The sequence below is a fragment of the Saccoglossus kowalevskii genome, chromosome 2, assembly GCF_978046115.1.
Source record: "Saccoglossus kowalevskii chromosome 2, keSacKowa6.1, whole genome shotgun sequence".
NCBI lineage: Eukaryota > Metazoa > Hemichordata > Enteropneusta > Harrimaniidae > Saccoglossus > Saccoglossus kowalevskii.
In genome coordinates, this window is record NC_140642.1 from 23,858,868 (window position 1) to 23,882,592 (window position 23,725).

At 36.9% G+C, this 23,725-nt stretch overlaps 3 protein-coding genes and 1 long non-coding RNA gene across 4 annotated transcripts; 3 read left to right on the top strand and 1 right to left on the bottom strand.

Annotated features, from left to right (window-relative positions):
- The first annotated feature begins 37 nt into the window (after positions 1 to 37).
- On the top strand, positions 38 to 8,345 carry LOC146748612 (cyclic AMP-dependent transcription factor ATF-3-like). The gene is made up of 4 exons (XM_085506865.1): positions 38 to 141; positions 3,630 to 3,846; positions 7,059 to 7,166; positions 7,432 to 8,345. The coding sequence occupies exons 2-4, from the start codon at positions 3,640 to 3,642 to the stop codon at positions 7,774 to 7,776; spliced, it is 660 nt and encodes a 219-aa protein (XP_085362991.1). The 5' UTR covers positions 38 to 141; positions 3,630 to 3,639; the 3' UTR covers positions 7,777 to 8,345.
- Positions 8,346 to 8,718: 373 nt separating this feature from the next.
- LOC146748613 (uncharacterized) lies at positions 8,719 to 10,044 on the top strand. The gene is made up of 2 exons (XR_014931380.1): positions 8,719 to 9,380; positions 9,871 to 10,044. It is a non-coding gene; the product is annotated as an uncharacterized LOC146748613 (long non-coding RNA).
- A 1,719-nt stretch (positions 10,045 to 11,763) lies between these two features.
- LOC102802003 (cyclic AMP-dependent transcription factor ATF-3-like) lies at positions 11,764 to 15,769 on the top strand. The gene is made up of 2 exons (XM_006824772.3): positions 11,764 to 12,164; positions 14,190 to 15,769. Exons 1-2 carry the CDS (start codon positions 12,063 to 12,065, stop codon positions 14,361 to 14,363), a joined length of 276 nt encoding a protein of 91 aa, XP_006824835.1. The 5' UTR covers positions 11,764 to 12,062; the 3' UTR covers positions 14,364 to 15,769.
- On the bottom strand, positions 15,758 to 23,106 carry LOC100369889 (uncharacterized). The gene is made up of 6 exons (XM_078005670.2): positions 22,723 to 23,106; positions 18,685 to 18,771; positions 17,950 to 18,114; positions 16,702 to 16,791; positions 16,405 to 16,539; positions 15,758 to 16,103 (listed from the first exon to the last, which is right to left on the bottom strand). Exons 1-6 carry the CDS (start codon positions 22,981 to 22,983, stop codon positions 16,008 to 16,010), a joined length of 834 nt encoding a protein of 277 aa, XP_077861796.1. The 5' UTR covers positions 22,984 to 23,106; the 3' UTR covers positions 15,758 to 16,007.
- Positions 23,107 to 23,725: the final 619 nt, after the last annotated feature.

Below are 23,725 nucleotides of genomic sequence, written 5' to 3' on the forward strand. Positions count from 1 at the left end.
ATAACAACAGCCCATGAACAGTGTACCATTGTGATAAGAATTCGTTTCCGTGTACACCTATACTTCAGGGTTAGCATATCATGAGGAAACGCAGATGAAATTGCTTTGAGTGGCCGCGGCATTGTGGGGAAATAATTGCAGGTAGGATGTGGGTCTATTACGTTTTCTGTGCATGTACTTGTGTGTCGGTGTTGTTTTCTTGATCTCGCCGTTAATCTCATATTGCATACATAATAATTACAATTAATATGCGACTTTTATTTAATGTCATAATTATTTATTATGTGCCCGGAACCCTCATAGTTTGACTTCAGGGCGTTAACCAGCCTGTCGTAGTGTTTCCTTGAGAAAAAAACAGTATAAGTGTACTTACTATTTTAATGTATCCGCACACAAAATATTTCCAAGTATTCACAGGGGCCAACAAACGATTTTGTATATGTGATAGATAATCCATGGAGGTAAAAAGAGATTTTACCTCCATGGTTAATCCAAGCATCTTCTTTTCGATAAGTGATATTTAAGTACACATACAGGAATAAATTAATTAGAAGCAGCAGGACACATGTCTGAAAGAACAAATAATTACAAGAAAAAGCTGGTTTGAGTGAAACAAAATATGGTCACCTTATTTACACTTAAACACCCCCCTTTCTCACTCGATCCTATGTAGCACTTTGCTTCTCATGGAACTGCGTGTATCTGGATAACGATTGTTAAAACGATTAATTGTATCTAGATGTAATAATTCCAACTTTGAAGATAAAGTTGGTGTTTTAAAATGTTAAGTATGAAGTCGAAAACCATGGTGATGATTAATGTGACGATTTGCAGAACATCTAAAAAATTAGAAGCCACATTTCTCATTACGTAGGAGTGTCTGAATAACACACTTAATGAAAGAGTGTTGGTGTTGGACACCGTGTGCTGGGCCAACAAAGAATTTAGGCATGGGAATGCGTGTGTTTGCAATCTGATTACACACTCGTGTGTATCACACAATACAAACATGATACGGACACATGATAATAAATGATATACTAGTACACTGTAGCCTCGTTATAACGAACTCTTTGGGGGACATACAATTAGTTTGTTATAGTGAAATGTTCACTATAATGAAGCACATTGGGTTTGTTGTGAGCGGGAGACATGCCATGTGTTCATTATATCAGGAAATTCATTATATTGAGGTTACAGTATTACACAATGCATAGGCAATTTGGACGTTAGTTTTAGTAAATTATTACAAATGCTTATTATGTAATGCCTTAGTCATTAAACTTATGAAATTGAAACTAGAGAAGATGGATGGAATAATTGATTGATTAATTTGAATTTGGCTGCAAAATTGTGAAAGGATTTATTTAAGACGTATTCATATCATTCTCATTAATTTATTGGTAACAGTTTGCTGAAATTGTTTAATGGTTCTGTCAACACATGTAGGTTTTTTTTTATTTCCGGGTATGTTACTAGTGCTTTTACCTATTTTTAGCATTGAACGTATAGTTGTTTCACATACCGTTTATAATATTTAAATTTTAATTAAAATAACAATTACGCATTTCCGTAATTGTTGCTTTAAAAAAATGAACTAAACCTTATATGTTAGTGTCAAGGTTTCTTAACAGACTGTGCATACTAAATGTGTCACAGAAGAAATACATTCTATTTCCTTGTTTGACTTTTGTCGCAATGTCTGCATGGAATATAAAATTGTCTTTGTGTGCTTAGGTATAAACGTGACGTCACGTAACTAGGGTGTATACACGAACAAAACCAATAGGGTGTGAGTATACATGAAATCGGACACCTATCGTTTTTACTAATAATGAGAACTCACCGACCTGAAACCTGAGTTACTAACCAATAATTTGGAGTGAAAAGTTGAATCATAGAGCCAGCGACAGGGCGAGGATGCATGTCGTTGAATATACCGTGGAACTCTATGAAAATACTTATACAAGAAATTGGGTATAATTAATATAGACACTGCACTGTTGCTATGATGCATTTTACAGTACGGTATTTTATATGCGCTTTATTGCCGAAGGTCTGTTGATCGGCATCCAGTCACACTCTCGGGGAAACACAAATTAGAATATTTATTGAATAATGAATATGTAATTGCAATTTGTTAAAAAAAACCCGTTGAATTAGAATTAAAAGTTCGCAAACATGTGTACAATTAGTGTACCTCTATCTTCCTAAAACTTGCTATGAACCATGGTATATCTAAATGTTCGGATCGGGTTAGGTCATGTACGAGACATATGGATAACTTTCGAGCTTGTTAAGATAATTATTTCTGAAATTGTAACATGGTGAAACAATTGTTGAACTTTACAAAAGGCACCGACAATAATTGTATCAGGTGTATACTTGCCCCTGTTTCTACATAATTATGTTTGGTTTGGTTGGAACGAACGAAACATAATATTACTCACCTTTTTCATCTCGATAATTATAGTATCGTACGACCTGTGTGGTCTTACGAGGTTGAGTCGGTGTTGATTTGCGTAGAAAGACCAACATTGCACATTATAGAATTATGAATTTAAGCGTTGAGCTTAGGCAACTATTAATACTGGCGGTTGCAGGTAACGTGTCGGAAAATCGGGTGTCATGATCACTTATTATATGTGTACTCTACTACGGAAAGGTAGGTGACGTCAGAATGTCGGTAGCTTCTATGAAATTGGACGAACTGAAAGGGCACTTGTAATAAACTCATGCAATGGAAGTCAGCGAGCGGATATCATAATTCGAGAAAGCCAAGAACTTCTTGGAAGAAGTTTATAATTATCGGATTGAAGGCCAAGTACTGCTTCACTGCCAAATTCGTCCGGTGAACATTACAAATCTTATGATTGTGTTTTCTTTGCTCAGAATTTTCTCCGTTTTGTGACAATCCTCAGCCGTTGTAGCAGTAGAGTGGTGTCCCGACAGTTCTGGTTCTCAGTATCTCAGATACAAATTAAGTGACATCCATCTTCAACTTTTTCCCTATTTTTCACGAGTCTGATCAGTTTCGTCAATGCATGTATGTGTTCATGTCCGCTACAGTGAGTCGTGGAAAGAACATCCTAAAATATTGTCTTATAATAAGGAGAGCGCCAGGTGAATACTACGTGTGTGATTCAAAAACAGGGGATGCTAAGTTTTGTGGACTAGCCAGGATCTCATATTTAACGCGGTTTGGATATGTTAGTATATATTATTCTCCGGATTACTTTCGGTACAAAGAACAACACTGAGCAATCACTCGCAGTAGGGATGTACATGTATTTACAACTCTGGTTTTACACAGTATATGTGTTACTAAATTGCCCAAAATATCCGAACAACCTTGGAATAGCGATAGAAGTTAATATTTAATTGATATATATGGTCATACTGCATTATTATACTAGTACACAATGTATTAAAATATTTTAGTTAGCCAAGGACAGCATCATGTTAAAGTTGAAGGTCTTGACGATGATATTGGCGACATTCCAAAATTACGTTTCTCCCTTCCTACTATGACTCACTGTCACGACTGGTGGCTGTCACGATGAAAGACTAGAATACATCATCTGATCAGTGTGTTAAAGTCACTCTGCACTGCCGCTCTCTTTCAACAGATCAAAAAGAATGGACATTTATACGCATGCGCAATACTTTCGGCCGGTTCAAGACCGAAGCCACACGTACAGTAATGAAGCTCAACGACAAACTGATTACCTTGCGCCGATGGACCCTAATATCAAAGAGAAGGTCAAACAATCCATACAAAACAGAAGAAACGCCATGGGATTGGGTGACATTACAATTAAAACGGAACCTACTTTGCCTATTAAGGTATGTATGAATGTAGCATTGGTGGAACTGAAAAAAGTGTAGCTCGAGAAGTCTAGATAGCGGCGTTTTTCTGAACAATTGGGCAGTCCTGTTTTCTCATGAGGGGGGGGGGGGGGGTCAGAAGAAAGAATTTCACAGCATAAAGGGGTGTTGCTATCAATGTTACTTATACAGAAACTAAAATAGTCGAGTAAACTTTAAACCGACAAATTATATTTCAGTAATATTATTCCCTTACAAGTGGCTTGCTCATAATCACATGATATAGTTTTTGCGTTATCGAAACAGTCTTTAATTTTATAGCCAACTTAACTAATAAACGGTGTTGATTGTACTTGTATCATGACAACCCTTACGCGTGTCGTGTCCCTGAGTGATCCTCCCCCTCTTCAAAAAAAGTCGAGGTATTTTGACAATGCAGGTGTGTTTTTTTAAATACTTTGTTCAAACATTATGAGCAACGTTAACACACCTAATGGATTTATGTCAATACACAAACATTCACAGATGCAACGATATGTTTTATAACATGGGCGAGTAACTTGCTAACTAAAGCCATATCCCTTTTCTGAAATATGAAAGAGTTCTCAATTATGGAAGCGATTCACGTTTAATCGTTCCATTTGTGGGCATGTCGTTCGAACTCCATGTAAACAAACAATGTATTTTACACGTGTTGTGTGCAGCGCTATGAGTCCCATATCGGATAGGACGCGGCACGACGACCACCGCTCTTAAAAATAACTTATTTAGTATGTACACGTTATGGTATCATATTCTCTTACAAATCCTTTAGTAATATGTTGGTATATGGTAGATCTCCGTGGTGCTCAGTTAAATGGGGAGGGGACCTACAATTATTATGAAGATCAAAAAATACGTTGGCCTCTGTGTGATTTGTCATGTCTTTCATAACAGTTTAAAGCGAACCTAAATGCGGCCTTAATTTATAGTTGTGTATATTCTAAACTGTATTCGAAATAATATTGCAGTGGTTTAATTTTGTTTTAATTAAAACTGTAGCTTGGACAGGCATTTGAAGTGCTTGCCATGGAGGCCATTCATGGAGGGGAATAATTAACGAACGAACATATTTAACATCCGGGTACTTTTCAAAGCTATGACGTTTTAGTATCTGATCGCATTCGTATACGCCATTGTACATAGCCGTTCATGCTGCCAAGCATTGTGTACTATTAGTATAAACTCAACTTTTATATGCACAATGTGCTTTTTAAAACTTGGGTTAGAGCCTTATGCGTTTGAACCACAGTATTCTGAGAGTGAAAGCCCAATTGCGTTAAAGTACCGTACTTCCCCGATCGTAAGCCCCTCCCGAGGATGAAGCCCATCCCTATGTTTTTACTTGGTATTTATCGAGTTGAGAGCATTCACGATTATAAGCCCAGAGTGTTTTTACTGGGCGTCGACGATATTCTTTAAAATATGCGTGTAAAAGGTGTGTTTTATTTCATAATAATCGTGATTAGTTTGGTTCATGCTTTTAGTTTTATAAGAAAACTCGCATTAATTTCAAGTTCAGAGTGCATGGCGAACGAACACAACGTGATTCGTATCGTTTCTATTCTGTCATTTACTCAGGATGAACATCAATGTTGCAATTCTGGAGTAATCCATATTTCTTTGAGTAGTAGCCTTCGAAAAGCCAAAAATGTGATCGTCAAGGCGTGTACCTGGTTATTGGGCATGGTTTACTTTGAGACTATCATGAAAGGCCTAGGGTTTGAACGATGAGACATGTTGGCGAACGAGAAAGGTGTTTAAATTCTTCCTCCACACTCAGTTTACCCCCGGTTACTATTGACCGTCGTTTATATTTCGGAAATTGCGAATCGACAGTTTTTAGGGGGAAAAAAATCATCATTTTTTTGTTGCAATCAGTGCTACAGATCGCATTTTAACATTGCGGTAATTCACTTCCGCATTGCGTTAAAAAACATCGTCAATAATCGGAAAATTTCATCATTACGACACATCATTTTGATTGGTTAATGAAAGACATGACCTGTTATGTCAAAGGAAGTTGTTCCAGGTCAAATCGTGCTGAAAAACCTCATGGTGGAAAATTGTTTTGCGTCGAGAGTTTACGTACGATCGAAAACATACCAAAACGAAGATAATGATAAATGCCTTCGTCCACTGTTTCCTCACAGACCCTACCCATTATTTCACCGTAAATTCAGACGGTATGTAAATCGTATTGTAATAAAATGTGTGTGTTTTTTATGAACATGTTTGTTTCTTCATTGTAAGTATCGTTCAAATCAATGACGCATTTTTTTCCAAAAATAAGTATTATTTTCCCGAGCCCGGCGTGGTGAACGAATATTTTTTTTGGATAATTTTTCGTTGTTTGCAACTTGGTTACAGTGTTTAACCCCAAAACAAAATCATTTTTTCTGAGTTGGTCCTCTAGTACAAGCTCATCCCTTACTTTTCCTTTACGTGTTCATGCCTTATGATCAGGGAAGTACGGTATACTGTGACGATTCAGATCAGTCCAGTGTGAGTGATGAGAGTATATCGTTGACGATGCCCCTATCGGATGATAGTTTTATTTCAAATTACACGGAAGTCTGTGAACAATCTGCTTGGTGTTCCTGTGACACTTGTCCCATGATTTGCCAGTGCAGCCCCGTGAATGCATGGACGAAAATGTTTTCACCACCACCCTACGAACTCAAGATTGCATACTCCAGCATCCATACTTTGAATAATTTGCACGCCGCACAGTGCAGTACTGGAAACATCATTTATTAGACAGTTAGACAAAAAACAAAACAAAATGCCTGTCTCGATCAATCGCACATCCATAATGTTTGTATGTTGATATGCTTGTAAATAACATTAACGTAAAAGTCGAAACAACCTAGACCAGAAGTCAATTCACCAGTCCAGCCAGCTATGGCTCCCTAAGTTGCTTATATTTAATCAGATTCGTCATCATGCTTTGTTACCTTACCTGTTTATACCTCATGAGGGCGTTTTTTCATGGCAAGATGGCGCAAACGGAAGTCCTTCGCAGGTTTATGGTTTCTCATATTTAAATCATCATAACTCTGAAGATAATCATTTTTTTTTTTTTTTTTTTTTCAAATTTATAATCAATATACATAACTTGATAAATACAAACACCAAAATAGGCTCTATTTAGTTTCCCTTTAACGTTCTTATATTTACTGTGTTCACAGCTTACGCCAGCAGAGGAACAGAAGCGTCTTCAGCGACGAGAGAAAAATCGTGCAGCAGCAGCCAGGTGCCGTGATCGACAGCGACAGAAAGCCGAATCGTTGTATAAGGTGTGTATAAATCAAGGACTTATAGTTATTTGCTATATATTTCAGTGTCACTGACCTATACACATAATACTTTAATTCTAAATCTGTGTCACGGACCTATAGTTTAGCTTAAATCTATGTATACTAGTATATCCAATGAGTTTGTGACCAGGATTTCAAGAAGACCAACAATTCGATATTTGATGCTTTTAATGAACATTCTGCCAACTTCACAGTGTGTCTAAGAGTAGACATCGTTTACCAGGCTTTACGTTTTCTACTCCAGGAAACGCAAAAGTTGGAATATCAAAACGAAACGCTCAAACGTCAAATCAGAGAACTTAACGACGAAAAAGAAGAACTGGCGCTATCACTGAATGTGCACAAATTACAATGCAGGATAGGAATAACAACACCGTGTCGTCTGCCGGAGCAGAATCAAAGTCGCCCGCCAGTGCAGGTAACAGGTACATTCACGGGGTTTCAGACAGCAGAACGGCAGCTGACGGGGTCGTTGAATTGTGCTCAGTACAGTGATGATCAACCAACACACACTGACATTTGCAGTCAAAATGAAACTAGACGCGTTTCATCTCGGAGTTCACCGTATGGATACTGTTCACATGTGTAATCAGATGTTGACGCTTGACACACCGATGCGCTGATTTAGTTCATGCTAAGTACAACACGGTGTGACACGTGTTATCATTGCACTTGGAATGTATTTTCTACATTTCTTCTTCTCTGTCTAGTTCTATTTACAAATTACTATCAGCGATATTCAAAGATGTGTGATAATTAGATTTTCATTTACCTTTTAACGATTCTTACCACATATGCCTTTTATTCATTATGTCGTGAAAGCGCTCCATAATTATTAGAAAATATGGACAACACTGGTAGGAGAATTAGATGGACGCTGTGTCCCTAGCAACCGGGACTAGGCTCGTAGCAAGAATACGGACAACAGGATTTTTGAAAGCGGCTCATTTTTGTCCCATTTCAAGTCACTTTAAAACCAATTTCAACCCAGTGATATCTCTACAATTTAGTTATATTAGTAGTATGTTTTTAATAAATTCATAAATAATAAAAGCCTATTTTTTTATAATCGGACGACAATTTTGAATTGATATTTATCATATTTATTTATAGTTTTATGTATTTAGATGCAATAAAAATATTTATTATTAACAAAAACCACGTGCGAGGGCAAAATTTACCAATACTAGAGTATGACAAGTGTTTCCACGCACATACACAATGTTCACACATGTTATCTTGACTTGCATTACAAACAATGTTTACATTGAAATTAAAATTCTTGGCGATTACACAGACGAAAGAAAAAAATGGGTGACAGCGAGGTATGTTGTATTTCGACTGTGTCGATTGCACATCAGTGTTTACAGCAAGTCTCAGCAGTATTGGGGCAGCCAATTTGCAAACTCGCTAGCGAATTGGCTAACTGCTTGGATTGTGACTAAACAGTTGGCTTTCGAATTTCGCTGGCGTCGACTCGTGGTCGCGTCCACTCGCGAGTCTATATCGCATTAGGGAACATAGTATGCTTTTACGTAGCCTGGAACATGTCTGGATTCCCCTGAATAGTTTGCTTTCAAAGTTGCGAGGCCTGGGAATGGCCAGAGTCAGCTGGCGTACAAGTGATAATATGATAAATGCGATTACTCCACCGATATTTACTATATGGGGGTAGCCATCTTGACCACTGATTGAAACTAAATAAAGAGACAAGTTGAGAAACAGATTCCTACAAATCAGGGAGAAAATCGGCCAACCCCTACTGTAATATAGATTCACCCAGAGTGGGTGTGACCACAGGACGACGCCAGCGAGATTCGAAAGTCAGCCGTTCAGTCAAAACCAATCTGATTAAAATCTGATGTAGTGTACGGGCTTTAATTATTTTGGCTATAAACTTATTTTTATTTTATTTTTTATTATATTTGTTATTAATGCCCTTTTATTTTATTATTTTACTTTGATTTTGATTTTGTGATTTTTTTTTAATTCCGCCCTACCTACATCTGAGCCGATGCCTATGTAACGAGATTTCAACGAGACCCACTATCGACGATTTTAGTCAACGAATCACAGACCTCCTTCTATAGTGCACATGATGACGTCAGGTAGCAAACAGACTCAAATAAAATGGCGGATTATACAGACGTTAGCGACCGAGAATGACACCCGGGGAATGACACGGCTTTTTCGGTAAGTTTATCATTGTAAAATGCAACGAAAGTCATTTTTATGTTAATATTGTGGCTCGAATGGTTCGATCCTTATTTTGCATAGTTATTCTGGGAGTGACGATTTTGTTTCCACCGGTTCGACCGAACACCGGTGTCTTTTTTCAGTCGCCTGCCCTGGAGACAGGTGATGTTTTGTTGACGATCGGGCCAAAATCGTCTCCGGTATTGAAGCCGTAGCTGTAAATATTCATCAAATTGTATCAATGTTTTGTACATTATACAATAACTCTTTATTAAAGTAATTGAGCTGATTTGGACTGGAATAAAATATTTTTTTTATTTGGAACACATCGCATTTGATCAGGAAATATTATTTTGCTCCAATTTTCTGCGTCGATGCCGTGGGCCGGTGACCGCTATACAATTTAAAATCAGTTTGCATTGTTTACTATAGCTGTTTACAGTGTTCTAATCATTACGATTTACTTATTTTTTTGCTTCCATTCTAGATAATTATGCTCAGTGATGTAAAATTGAAGCGATGACTGAATGAACGAACCTTGGCTGGCGAAGATGTATCTGGAAGTGTACACATTTGTTGGAAGTGAAAAACATATTCAATGTAATGACAAAAATTGTAAAATGCTGTGGAATTTCTTTTGCAAATAAAAATATACTAGCAATTTTCTATTAATGGTTTATTCAAGTGGGCAAAATATAATGTATAGATAGATTGCCCGTATACACTGAAAAGTAAGCAACCGACAGCCTGTATAAAAGGGGGTCTGTGATTGGCTGTTACTTACGCGAGATTTGAACGGGACTTACATAGGCGTCGGATCAGATGTAGGTAGGGCGGAATTTTAAAAAAATCAAAGTAAAATAATAAATAAAAAGGGCATTAATAACAAAAGTAATGAAAAATAAAATTAAAATAAGTTTATAGCTAAAATAATTAAAGCCCGCACACTACATCAGATTTTAATCAGATTGAGTCAAAACCAAAGCTAGCGAGTTTGCAAATTGGCTGCCCCAATACTTCTGAGACTTGCTGTAAACATACCTAGTCCCGGTGCAAGACACGGACCACTTTTACGTGTACCGTGGAATAGAGTCGTGGTAACTGAAATGTTTTTATTGGCCGTATTTGCAGGTCTTCTAATAATATTAAGTTTCATGATGGCATTCATTATTTTTATACTTTAAACAGTTTCTTTCAAGTCTAGCCCCCATTACAGTCCCTCTATCACGTGATAGAGGAGCTAAGCTCTCATCAATCTGATAAAGATTTGTTTTCCACGAAATGTCAAAATATACACAGGAACTCGTACTAATAAACGAGGGTCATTTTTCGAAAGTGTGTCTCGCCTTATATAGGTAAAAGAAGAAGACGTGATGTATTTTGCTATTTTAACATTGTCTATTTAATTATCTTCTTATATAACGCCAACTTGCTGTGTTGTTACTCAGTAAATGAAGTGTTTTTTAAATAAAGGTTTCTTCGTGACTAACAGCGTTAGTGACAACTATCTGGTGTTTGTTTCCTCTCGTATTCACGGACGCAAATCGGACGGAACAAAGCTGGTCCTTGCAGACCGTGGAAAACGGGATTTCCCCTTTGTAGTACGCCTGCGGGTGCAAAAAAATTAGTTTTATTTCACGGAATGCACTCCAAAATTCACAATAGTGGTTCTTGGTAGAATTAGAGGCAGCTGCGTCATCGTGAGAGCATAACGGTACCTTTACAGCGAGGACGTGGCGGTCGTTACCAACACGTACGAAAAATGTGACATTGGCGTTCAATTTCATTGTAGAATATAGTGTACAGATATAAACTAAGATAAATACTGTTTACGAATTCAACAAATCCATGAAGGATTCTGAAACTCTTTGACGTGACCTTGAGATAAAATATCGTCTTTTTCACAAATAGATATACGTTAGCACTTGATATGACGTCATATGTTGACCGGTTATCTGTGATTGAGTTGTGAATGCTCAACCATAGAGGTAAACAAATATGTTTTACCTCCATGGTCTAAATTAGAAATCACATTTTTCTTTGTAAGTTTGATCGTTTATAATTGTCAAAATAATGTCAACATGTCATTGTTGCCTAATACATGTATCCTTTATAGAATCATTTTAAAACTTTTTAATTCCATCCGCTCTTTCAAAATGTGTGTCTGGTATGGCCATTGCCAATTAATTTTGCCTATATATAGGTATGTAGGCCACGTCAGGTTCAACGATGTTGATTTCCAGGAAAACAGAAAACAAATTCGCCCTCTTACTCGTGATTGTTTTCAATCAATTGATAAGCACGTTGACACATTGCGCGTAAACATATGTATATAAGTACGTTTCCGCATTTATTTATAGACCGCATACTGACTATTGTCCTGGTGACCTTTCCAGGGTCATCATGTTTACCAGTTCCTGCTAGTTGTCGTCGCTAGTCGTCTTAGTCGTTTGCGGAACTCTTTGCTCGTCGGAGCGATCACGGATTTTGTTGTGTGTGAGTCACCCGAATAACACGCCATACTTGTGTCAAAGATACTGCACCCAAATATATGTACAGTACTGTGGAGGCGTCTCCGCCATGTTTGAATGTAAATACGTGTTGGGTTAACCGAAACGTTTCTGAATTACGGTTTACTGTATTGACCCCCCCCCCCTCTCCCCCACGAGACAGGCCGGTATGGATGAGGAGAAGCGGATCAGTGAAAGACGACAGAGGAACAGAATAGCTGCAACGAAATGTCGAAACAAGAAGAAAGATAGAATGGAGTTTTTAATGAAGGTGAGTTTCAGGATACCCCTGCGGCGTTGGGAGCATTATAGTGCGAATAATTTTCTTCTCTCTTCCGGAATAGTTGTATGTTACCTAGAATACACCCCACCTCTAAAATGGCGGCTGCACGGTGCCGAGAATAATGAAGTGCGGGCACTGTGTCTGGCGAATACCAGATTGTATCTGGTGGATGTCGATGTAAAGGTCAATGAACTTTAACCAATTTGCGTGTTTCAAGCGGTTTTCGTGCCATTTATGGTACTGAGTCATTTGGTTTTATGATCAATATCATGTGAGTTACAGCAAGTACTAAGTAAGTATAAGTACTCAGCAAATCGCTGATTTATCGTTATGTTCAACAAGTCATTATAGTCAACTTGTGTCGTCAGGTTGAAACCAGATAATATCAACAGTGTCACATAGAGTCTTTAAAACAATTGACTGTAGTGTACCACACTAGTCCCTCGGAGGATACGATGTCAATAAATATTACATCACACAAGAAGCATGTTGTTACCATCTATCTGTCACATTTACACACTATACTATTGTTTCATGCGTATACACATCTTTTGTAAGTGTGTCCCTGGAGAGGTAATCTAAGAGGGGGAGGGGAGGGGGCAAATTACACCAATGGAATGGGATAATTTCCTCCTCTTCATTGATATAAAACAGGTGTGAACCACAGTAAAAAAAACAGTGTGAACACATAACAAGGCCTGAAAACCACCATTACGGACGAGCATGATAATGGGTTTATAAGTTAGTGAGAACCCTAAACTGTATTCGAATGTCCCAGCCAATTGTATTTAAAGTATCTGCGTGTAATTAGTTTATGTTGGGTATACCGACCTGCGTGGTGTTAAACCCGTGATATGCTGTTTTGTTTATGCTTAATACATATGTATATTATTATAAAATTTACCAAGGATAAGAGTCAATTATTGGTTCTCAATTGCTTCAAATATTCCAAATGAACGTAATGGCGGAGTGGTCAACATGTGTTACGCCTAATTTTGTGCCCGTCCCTAATATAAAATTAGGTCACCATAGCTACGCGCCGTCGCCAACCAATCCAACATGTATTAACAAGTAAACTGGGTCGTTAGGTCAGTATTTTTTTCAGTGCAATCAGTGTCATGTCGTGACTGTAGTGAATGTTGGTCTACTCGGGTACACCGTTTTTGATTGGCTGCTCGCATGTTACCGCGTGCCACAAACACGTATATGTACTACATGACCTAATCTGATTAAAATAAGATCATAGTTTTGACTTTTTTATTTGTATATTTATTTTATTTTATTTTATTTTGATCTAGTATTTATTTTTTGAAGTTTTGGTAATTGCGAAAGCCAACAAGGATCTGATGTATGTAGGGCGGAATTAAAGAAAAATCACAAAATAAAAGTAAGATAATAAAATAAAAAGGCATTAATAACAAAAGTAATAAAAATAAACATAAGTACAGCAAAAATAATTAAAGCCCGTACACCACATGACCATTATATTTTATTAATGCCCGAGAAAATTCATTTTGTTTGTATTTCATTGCAAATACTGTGAAAATAAATAAGAAAATTTACAAACTCTGGACTGTTGATGGTTATAACTGGTTCTAGACGATGAGCCGATTTGGTACGATTCCAAATAAATTAAGTTGTTCAAGACACCTTTCAAATAAGTGTCTTATGTTTGTATCTTCTTACATCTCTGTGACGTCAAAATGACGTAGATGGTGCTCAGAGAAAGAGAGAGAGAGAGAACTTTGGTTGTGAAGCTGTTCCTTGTTTAGAAATGGCAAATCTTTGTACAGCGTCATTTAGGGTGCGATTTAACGGAAAAACATTATATATACCACGATGACCGGTAAATAGTTGTGTCTTGTTTAAATCGGGCTTTCTAAGAAATGTGTCTTAAATATTTAGTAGCGATATTGAAAGAACATTTTTTTTCACTAACGAAAAAATAATAAATTACGACGTTCTTCGGAAATAACTGAATAAACATGCATTTTTTCTGTCTTGCATTTGTAGGAAATAAGAAGACTGACCGAAATGAATGGAGAACTTCAGGAACAAGTCCGAAGACTGCGAGGTGAAGAGGAACAATTGCAGATCATTTGGAATTTTCATGTTATAGAGTGTCGAAAACATATACAGGATGGTCCTGTGAACTTATCGGTTCGTCGCAACGCCGACGTCCTATAGCTCATGACAGAGTGGGTTAAAATTGATTTGACGACGCCCTCACTGTTGGTGGCGGTGGCAGGAGAATGTCGAGGAACCGCTACGATATTATTGGATTAGTCTGCAGCGCTTATGTGCCGAGTTCAAGTTTGCGATAACACTGTGCAAGGAATATTGCGCATGAATCTGTTTAAAATACGGTGTAGGCATAGGTTACATTTATTTTATCTATTTTTTTTATAATTTTTGTTTTTTGCCACTTTTCCAGCTTTTCGAATCACACTTCAGTCACAACCAAAAGATATGCGCGTCGATAGACATATAAAACCATAGACCTTATCTTTTTCTAAGGTCTATGATAAAACAGAGTTATTCAGAAAATACAATGGAAAACAGAAGACAGATTAAGACGGTGTAATCAATGCCATCGAATGATTCCATGGTGCACCCTAAGATTGGCAGCCTTCTTACGTTACAAATCACCTACTTTTTACTGGTGTACCTAACATAACTCTAATCTAATATGTAACTTGCCAGTCACAATTTCACCACGAAAACTAGTTTTAGATTTTATATTATGTTATTTTATGAGTTTATTTTAATCAAGAGTATTTTATGGAGCCGGGGTGGTGTATAAAGTGTCCACTGTTGATGATGGTTTAGATCAATGGGATAGTCTATATAGATACAACCAAGTTGATATATTTTATAATTACAACCAAGTTGTATTATTTTTTTTACTCAAATAATATGGAAATTCTTAAATGCAAGTGTGATTTATTCAAGGTTTATCAGTGCCTTGTGATATGAAGTATATTTTGAGAGGACATGGTCACGTGACTGCGCCTCATTGACAAATATATCACCATGGCGTTATTAAATGTCATGCAGCAGTCACGTGTGATTTCCGGTGCTATACCAATATAAAAGTACAACGCGGAACCCGTACTATAGTATTTCGCAGAGAATCAAATAGCTATCGATAATTAATTCCAAAAATATCTCGTAGTTACATTCATATCTCTACCACACTAGTGTTCTGCATACGTAGTATAGGTTAGTGCAGCTTTATGTTTATGAATCGTAACTGAAATAAACACCATTTAGAAATATACCATTTATTCTTTTATAATTGGCCGATGGTTGAAAGCATTGTCGTTCAAATCGGAAGCTTGTTTGTTTGTGTAGTCGTTCGCCAGTCCAAATATATCCATCTAAAACTGTAGTTTTTTTTTACTGAGGGACGATTACTGATCAAAACGGTATCGATGCAATAGACTATCGCCCTTCACACATTTGGCATCATTTATCTCACAGAAGCGCTTACCGCCAGAGGGCGCAATTTATAAAGGATGTACAAATATAATGTACTTATTTTTGTGTACGTTCGCTACCTTTATTAGTTACAATAAACGTTGTTTGAAGTATTTTTATTTCATTTTTATATTGTGATACAATTGTCTGTTTTGAACGGATGAACGGGGGAAAATATATACATGTGTGAACATAAATGACAATTTCATCGCACGATTTTCTTTCTACAAATTATATTCATATACAGATTAACGACTTGTTTTCTGTGCAGTCCTGACCAATCTTGATTAATCAAGTTAAAGTATATCAATTGGAAACGATGTACATCTGTTGCTTGGCAGGGTACACTGATTACTGAAGTGTACACACGGCGCTCTTGCTGGATTGGGCATTCTGTATAGATGGCGGTAAGTTGGTTTTTCGTCGAGTCTGTAACTTTTCAATAACCTAACCGGGAACAATAAATAAATAAATAAATTTACTGATGGGAACACTTTGTAATGCCGTAATTCTCGCCAGTTTGTGTCGACGGTGTCATTATCCTATCACAAATCAATAATATATACGACAACAGTTCGAAACATCCAGGATGATGTGCTGTGGGCAGCTTCGCTGGTTCCCGCCTCAAGTGTCATGGCATACCAAGCCATTCGCAAGGGATGCCGGGAACCAGCGAAGTGGGCAGCAAGTACCTAATTCGAAAGTTTCACAGGCGCTATCTAACATCATGAACTCGTAGTTTACTTACCGCGAGACACTCAAAGAAGTCGAGATCATTGGAGTTATCTCTGTCCACTTCTTTCAGAATGTCTCGTATTTGTTGTTTAGTGAATAACAGGTCGTTCTTGTCAAGAAGACTCTCCAGCTCATCAGCATCTATTGACTAGAAATTACAAAAAAACGGAATTGCGCATGCGCGTTTCAAAATAACGACAATTGCGTGTTTTGTTGTGTCAACTTGTATACACCGCGTTTTTTTTTTCAAATAAATCGGGAATTAAATACATGACAGAAACGAATTAATTTACATGGAAAAACAACTCACGCCACTGCTATCAGTATCAGCCTCGATGAACTTCTTTTCTGCTGAGAGCACCGTTGATAGTTTAATATTCGGAAACTGTTCTGCGATCTCCTGTAGAGTGGGAAAAATCAGTTGGTTACTACATACACTAAACAATCCCATTATGATTGATTATTCCAAGTCGCGTTTGTTTGGGTTTTACAATTTAATAGAACAATTGCTGAAGCTGGTTTGATTTCAAGGTCGATGAGGGCGCAACTCACAAGACCACGATCTCAGTATACTAATATGCGTGGAGGTGGTATATGATATAGACACTTAATTTTGATAACAGTCTTTATTCAGATATACTGTGATAACTACAGAGGGCGTCAAATCATGAAAATGGTTATCTCCCTATCAATTTCCCTCGGGACATTACAATATCCATTGGAAGATTGCAGAAGAAGCTGTGTTTAAATTCACTCATTGGAAACTTGCATAACGAAAAGACAGACTGTATTTGATGGGGGTGAATTTGGAATTAAATTGCTTGTGACCACATAATAAATAATTGCGCTCGAGTGTGGAACGTTCCTATAATACACCGTGACAACTATTTTCGACTTTACTAATATTTTATTAATTCCTTAAAGCGCGGTGGTCGTCGCGCAGCGCGTGTTCGAATTTCATGTAAATAAACAATGTATTTTACACGCGTTGTATACGTCGCTATGAGTCCCATAACGAACAGGACGCGGCACGACGACTGCCGCCCTTTAACTATTAAGCCCACAAAATCAACCGATCACGGGCACCATCTGCAACGTGATTCAGAATATGCACGACAAATTCAAATGATATTCAGCTATAATTTGGATTTTCATTCTCAACAAAACAAGTGAGTCACATGGGTAAAACAAAAAAATGAAAAAAGGTGTATTTTGTATACGATTTATGCCACTAAGCACCCCTGGTGACAATTGTTGGCGCCGGTTTTTGGGATTGAAAGTTTCAAAATCAAAACAAACACCACTAAGAATCTTCAAAGGGATTCCAAGAGACTGAAGATAGGAAAATAGTGGTTTTATTGATCAGTTTATTTTGGCGTCTGTGGTAAGCCCGATTATGCCTCACATGAATTAAGATATAGTTCTTGATATACTGCTACTTATTGGGAATATCGTACAACCCCCATGTCAGATAATACTGGCAGTCGAAATATAAACAGTCTCACAGGTGTCATCGGATAAGGATGCTGCTAATATCTCCACTTATTCGTCAGCTTACCGAATAGTATTTATATGTATCCTTTTCTGCCGGTGCGGGCGCCTCAGTAACAGCAGTGTCTTTAACAGCAACCGTGGATGTGGATGTCTGTTTTCGTATTTTCTGTCTCGCTGTCGGATGTTTTACCGTGTCTTTCTGTCGTACACTAGGGGTCTTTTTCTTCGACTGCAAAAAAATGTGTGTCAAAGACTACAGCGACCTAGTAACCATGGCTGCTAACTTACTTAAACACAAATAGTTACTGATCCCCAAATAGTTTTATCCAGTCAGTATGCGGAACCCCGTTTTGCAATTTTTGTTTTCTCGTCTCGATAATAATTGTATGTCAAATGAACTATTTAAAACAGATGGGGGGAGTGCTGATGTACACTTGCGGGATGCAAGCATTTTACAAGAAAACCATAAAAGCCAATCATAATAGTTTAACGGGTTGTGCCAGGGTTGTGCCAGGTGCCAGGGTTGTGCCAGGGTTGTGTGCGTTGGTTCAAACAGAAAAGAACAAAACAGAATATAGATGTATCAGTCGACATAACAATATTACCTTAATTGTTTCAACAAAACGATACTTTTTCCAAAACTCTACAAGCTGATATCATTGTTATATTGGAATGTAAATAATAAAATAAAATTATATGAAACGTAAATAGAAAAACAATGAAAAACATACAAATATATTGAATTCATAAAATCACTCGCATCACGCAGTACTGGATGGATAACTCTTATAAATGTTACCTTATACCCGCTTTGAGAATCGTAAACATTTCCCGTGATCCTGTCCACGTCCGCGACTGCTTTTTTCAAAAAGTGGTATTCTTTTAGCTGTAATTTAATTTTAAAAAATGTCATTATTTGAACTCAAAAGATGGAATTGGTTTTGCAATTATGGTAAAAACAATCCGACGACAAATGCATGAAAATAAATTCATGTTAGGGGGACTACACAATACACTGATGTTGGGGCAAGCACGGTGATTTATGAGTCTTATTCTGGTTTTGATACTGGAATTAATCAACCGTTGTACCATTTAAGATAGCATTACTTGAGTTGTTATCATTTGTTACACTAAAGTAACCAATAGCAACAGTTGTCAAACGTCGGGTGACATCGGAAGTTCCATAAATAAAGTGCAATTAGATTCAGTTGATTACCTGCTATGACCATTTATGGAATGTGATGTGATGTCATTAATCGAGTGTGATAAGACATATGCAAATATACGATGTCAGCGGAAGAAATTACACAGATACGTTTCAAAAAGATCAAAGTAATATCCTCTAATTCAGGAAATCTGACGTTTGTCTAATATTTGGTTTATCGGGCAATTTGCGCACAGTCACGTGGTGCCTGTACGACAGGTGGGTCAGTTCTTTGTAGTCGGCGTCTTTATTCATAGTTCACAGTTTAACATGATTGATATTAATTTCAACGACTTAAATTCACGAACCCTAAACGCTAATGGATACTGAAATGGCAATTGCTGAAGCAGATGGTCAAGTTAGAAAGGGCTACTCCTAAAATTACAAACCAATTCTAGCGGAATTAGTTTTAAAATTGAATACAAAGTACGGTACAAGTATTCTATTATACATATAAGTTATTTATCACGTGAGAGAATACGGACGCTGCCTATACTAACACAAACATGATACGAGTCTCCTGCCACCTTGTCATGTCATGTGAATAGACGGCTAGACTTTTGTTCATTTATAGCCTTATTATTTATTGCCTGTCGGCCTAATTACCCTTCTGCACTGCTCTGTTTTTTTACAAACAAATCTACAACCATTGGCGAATCCAGAATTGTTTGGTTTGGTAAACGGGTGCGCGCTACTGATATTAAATCGCCTCATGACGTGGCCTGGGTTTGCCAAATTATTTGTCATTATTTTTGCCAGCCAAACGAGGGGGGGCTCCCTCTAAATACAGGATGAGGTGACACATCATAGACGTCAGAAAAGCGGTTGACTTACACATGACCTCTCACCGTGACCACTATTCATGGCACACAGGATGCCGAATTTGAGGCGAAATGTATCATAGATTCGTTCAAGTAGACAATGAAGGAAGAATCGAATCACAAGTCCGTTTATATTTCTGAAAACAGATCCAGCAAATTATGTGATTATAATAATAATAATAATTTACGCCAATTGCACTTTGGGAAACCAGTCCTTGGTGCTGGAAAATCAAGATTAACTTAACAAAAATACTGGTCAAAAATGTTTAAAATTAAATAATTCCCACTCTTTCTGAGGGCAAAATATATAAATTTACTCAAGTTGATTACATATATTATTGGTGAAATTGAGTACGTATATTTCACACTGGAGAAGGAAATGGTATTCTTCTTCAATTCGTCTAACGCGAGAAACGTTTTTTTCTAAAGTTTGTCGGTTTCAAGTGTGTTCCATTACTGTGTATCAATTACCTCTATATAGGGTTGTTTAAATAAGGAGATAAACTTAGTTTCATTGTCAACACTAACTTCCCCTTCGGCCTAACATTCAATCTCTCCAACCGCCATATAGCATTTAACATTTAACTAGACTATTTTCGCTCATGTTTTAAAATTCGGAGCCAATACTAGACCATTTTAGTAAGTCTAGTTGTACGTAAACTGCGCATACGAAGTTCACCTCTGATCGCTGCATTTTAGTGGTTATTTTTTTGCTTGAGGGTAGATTTACAAAATTAAGCGTGAGTATATTCAATTGTAGATGCAGTGATATTTTCCCAAATTTCAATACCATTTAACAATGGAACATTCCCAAGTGATTTTAATCTTGTGGTCACAAAAAACAGTGCTCTTAATACCTCGTCAGAAATAACTTATTGTCCTGGTGTTTCGTTCAAACCTCGCATGCCAACACAATGCCCGGACACTTAATTTGCCATAATTAAAAAGTGTATAAAGCGGTGTAAATAAATAAATAAATAAATAAATAAATAAATAAATAAATAAATAAATAAATAAATAAATAAATAAATAAATAAATAAATAAATAAATAAATAAATAAATAAATAAATAAATAAATAAATAAATAAATAAATAAATAAATAAATAAATAAATAAATAAATAAATAAATAAATAAATAAATAAATAAATAAATAAATAAAATGATACTAAAAACATATCCTATCTCACTAACAAATTGGGCAATATACGCAAACAAGAAGAGTTTAAAATAGGCGTAGGTTCAAGTTCAAGTTTCTGATCAACACGACCGGCTACGACAAACTGACAACTCATGATCAGCTGGAAAGAACAAACTTTTCAGTCATTGTTTGGATTCCAACTAACCAGATGTTACGAATGCTTTTTTCGTGAGTTGTCGGTTTTGTCGTCGTAATTTGACCGTATTGGCGTGACAACCTAGAGAAATTTCATTCTTTTGGATACATTTGATATATATTAATTTTAAATTTCAGTATCAACGATTTAACACTCTTGCTTGTTAGTAAATTAGTTCATAGTTAGGTTAATCATGGAGGTTTAATAAAACGATTTTATGCACTCAACAAATGATAAAATAGTGACAATGACCTACAAGTAACTGTCCGGAGTGTGAGCGCTTATTACATAGTATTATGGCAGCCTTTAAAAACCAATGTTCTCACTACGCAAACATTAACGCCATGATTGGGTGTATAGCAAAATCATTCAGTTTACTATCTAATTGCGGCCAAGGAAGTTCCATTTTAAATTACTAAATGAGTAATATCAAACTGCGTGTGTACCACACCTGTCTTGAATTCTTGTTTTCCGGATATTGCCGGGGAACTTCCCCTGTCCACGGGTGGTATAGTCAAAACTAAATATATGTATAAAATCGGTGAACTGGGACGAAAAAAAACATTTTAGGCGAAACGACTGTTAATGGGACGAAACAGCATTGGGGTGAAACAGCACTGGGCAAAACGACAGAGGAACTAAACAGCTGGGACGAACCAACACTTCTCCAATTCTTCTTAAAGGCCAATGAACGTAAAGCGAGGAGTATTGTATTTGTGGCAAAACTAAGAACTGAGGCCATAGTTATTTCTTTTAAGCCGCGAAGTGTTTTTCCTTCATTGTCCGCTGGTTATACAATAAATATACATGACACAGAATCGGATTTAGGTATATCATTTCACAATAGTTGCCATGACAATTAGCCGTCTCAAAGAAGTTGGTCAGTGAGTATCACATTCATAGAACATTTAAATTGCACGATATGGATTACAATACCCCCTTGTGTAAGTGTAGATATTGTTACAGCTCTTTATTTTATATTTTACTTGGCAGTTACAATCCAGATTATCAAAATTCCGTCTTTCACACAAGTGTTCTTATATTGGAAACTGTGGTTTTTAGACAATGTCTATTTCACCGAGAAGCAGACACTATTTCCCTTTACGCGTAGTAGGAGAAAAACACACACATTAACGATAGAACGTAATTGTGAACGGGGATCGCCATATCCTTCAAATACCACTTTATATCCAATTATAATTGTGTGTTTTTATGTTATTTCTGTCAGTGGGATACGGTTGCTTAGCATGTGTTAGGTTAGTCGTTTTTTAGATAATTGTTATTTTAATGTGGTTCGTTTTGAGCGTTAGTTTTCTTCTTGCATTTGAATGTCCTTGTTATGTAACCAATTTAATTTCTTCCGAGGAATTACGAATGTTTTAATAAACCACTACAAAACTATATATAATAGGTAAATACCAAAATATATAATGTCACTTTTTTTGATATCGCATCATGAGAAAAAAAACTGTTACCTCTTCTTCTAGCTTTTCTATTTTCTTTGAAAGATCGTAGATATTGCATTTTGCGGCTTCCAGTTCCTGGTCTTTCGACTCGATTTGTTTCTTCAGTGATTCTTTATCCTTTAGAAGTACAATAAACTGTGCGTTGTTTTCATTTCGCATTTTCTTCTCTTGGTCTTTCTCACCAGAGTCCGGCGGCTGCATGGCCTCCGAATCCATTGTGTTCAACTGTTCCTTTGTCACTTCACCGTTTACGTCTGTTCCAGTTGACATTGTCTTCTTTTCTTTCTCACACAAGATTGTCCGTGGTATTGTACACCTGAAATGAATTTGCCATATGGTCGCTATATGTTAACGGCCAGACACATCCCAGAAGTTGAGGATTTGACAACCCTAATGAATGAGGGCGATATAACTAACGCAGGACGACGACTGTTCTGACGAAACCATTAATGTATGAAGGGGCGCGCACATCTCCGCGGCATACTCCGTCATCGCCATGGTAACAGCGATTGATAGTTCGTCATACAAGGAGGCAAAATCACATCACCACTTTCGTTGCAAATTTTAGCATCTTGATTTTTCAGGGTGTAATGTTCCAGCAATTTGCTTCCACTATTGAGAGGTGATTTCTTAACGGGTATGACTCCATGGTCTTTGGAGTGTTATCGAGTTGCTCAATACAGTTTCACGAAAGTCTGTGGACTTTTTTTTATATTAGACTGCTTATTTGCTTTACAAGTTTATATGTGAAATAATTTGGTAACGGACTATTTTGTTTTTAGATAAACGTTATATTACTATACATGGATTACAGAGTGACTTTTTAAACTCGAGAAAATGCGCCTAGAACTACATTTAAAAATAAAATATTATAAAAAAAAGGTAGATAGGGACCCATTATGACGAAACGGCAGGTCAACAAACTAAAAACTATAGTGTTCAATGAAAATCGTCATATCCAATTGTTTACAAAAAAACATGTCCGGCGTATCAATAATGATGCCGTTCGTTC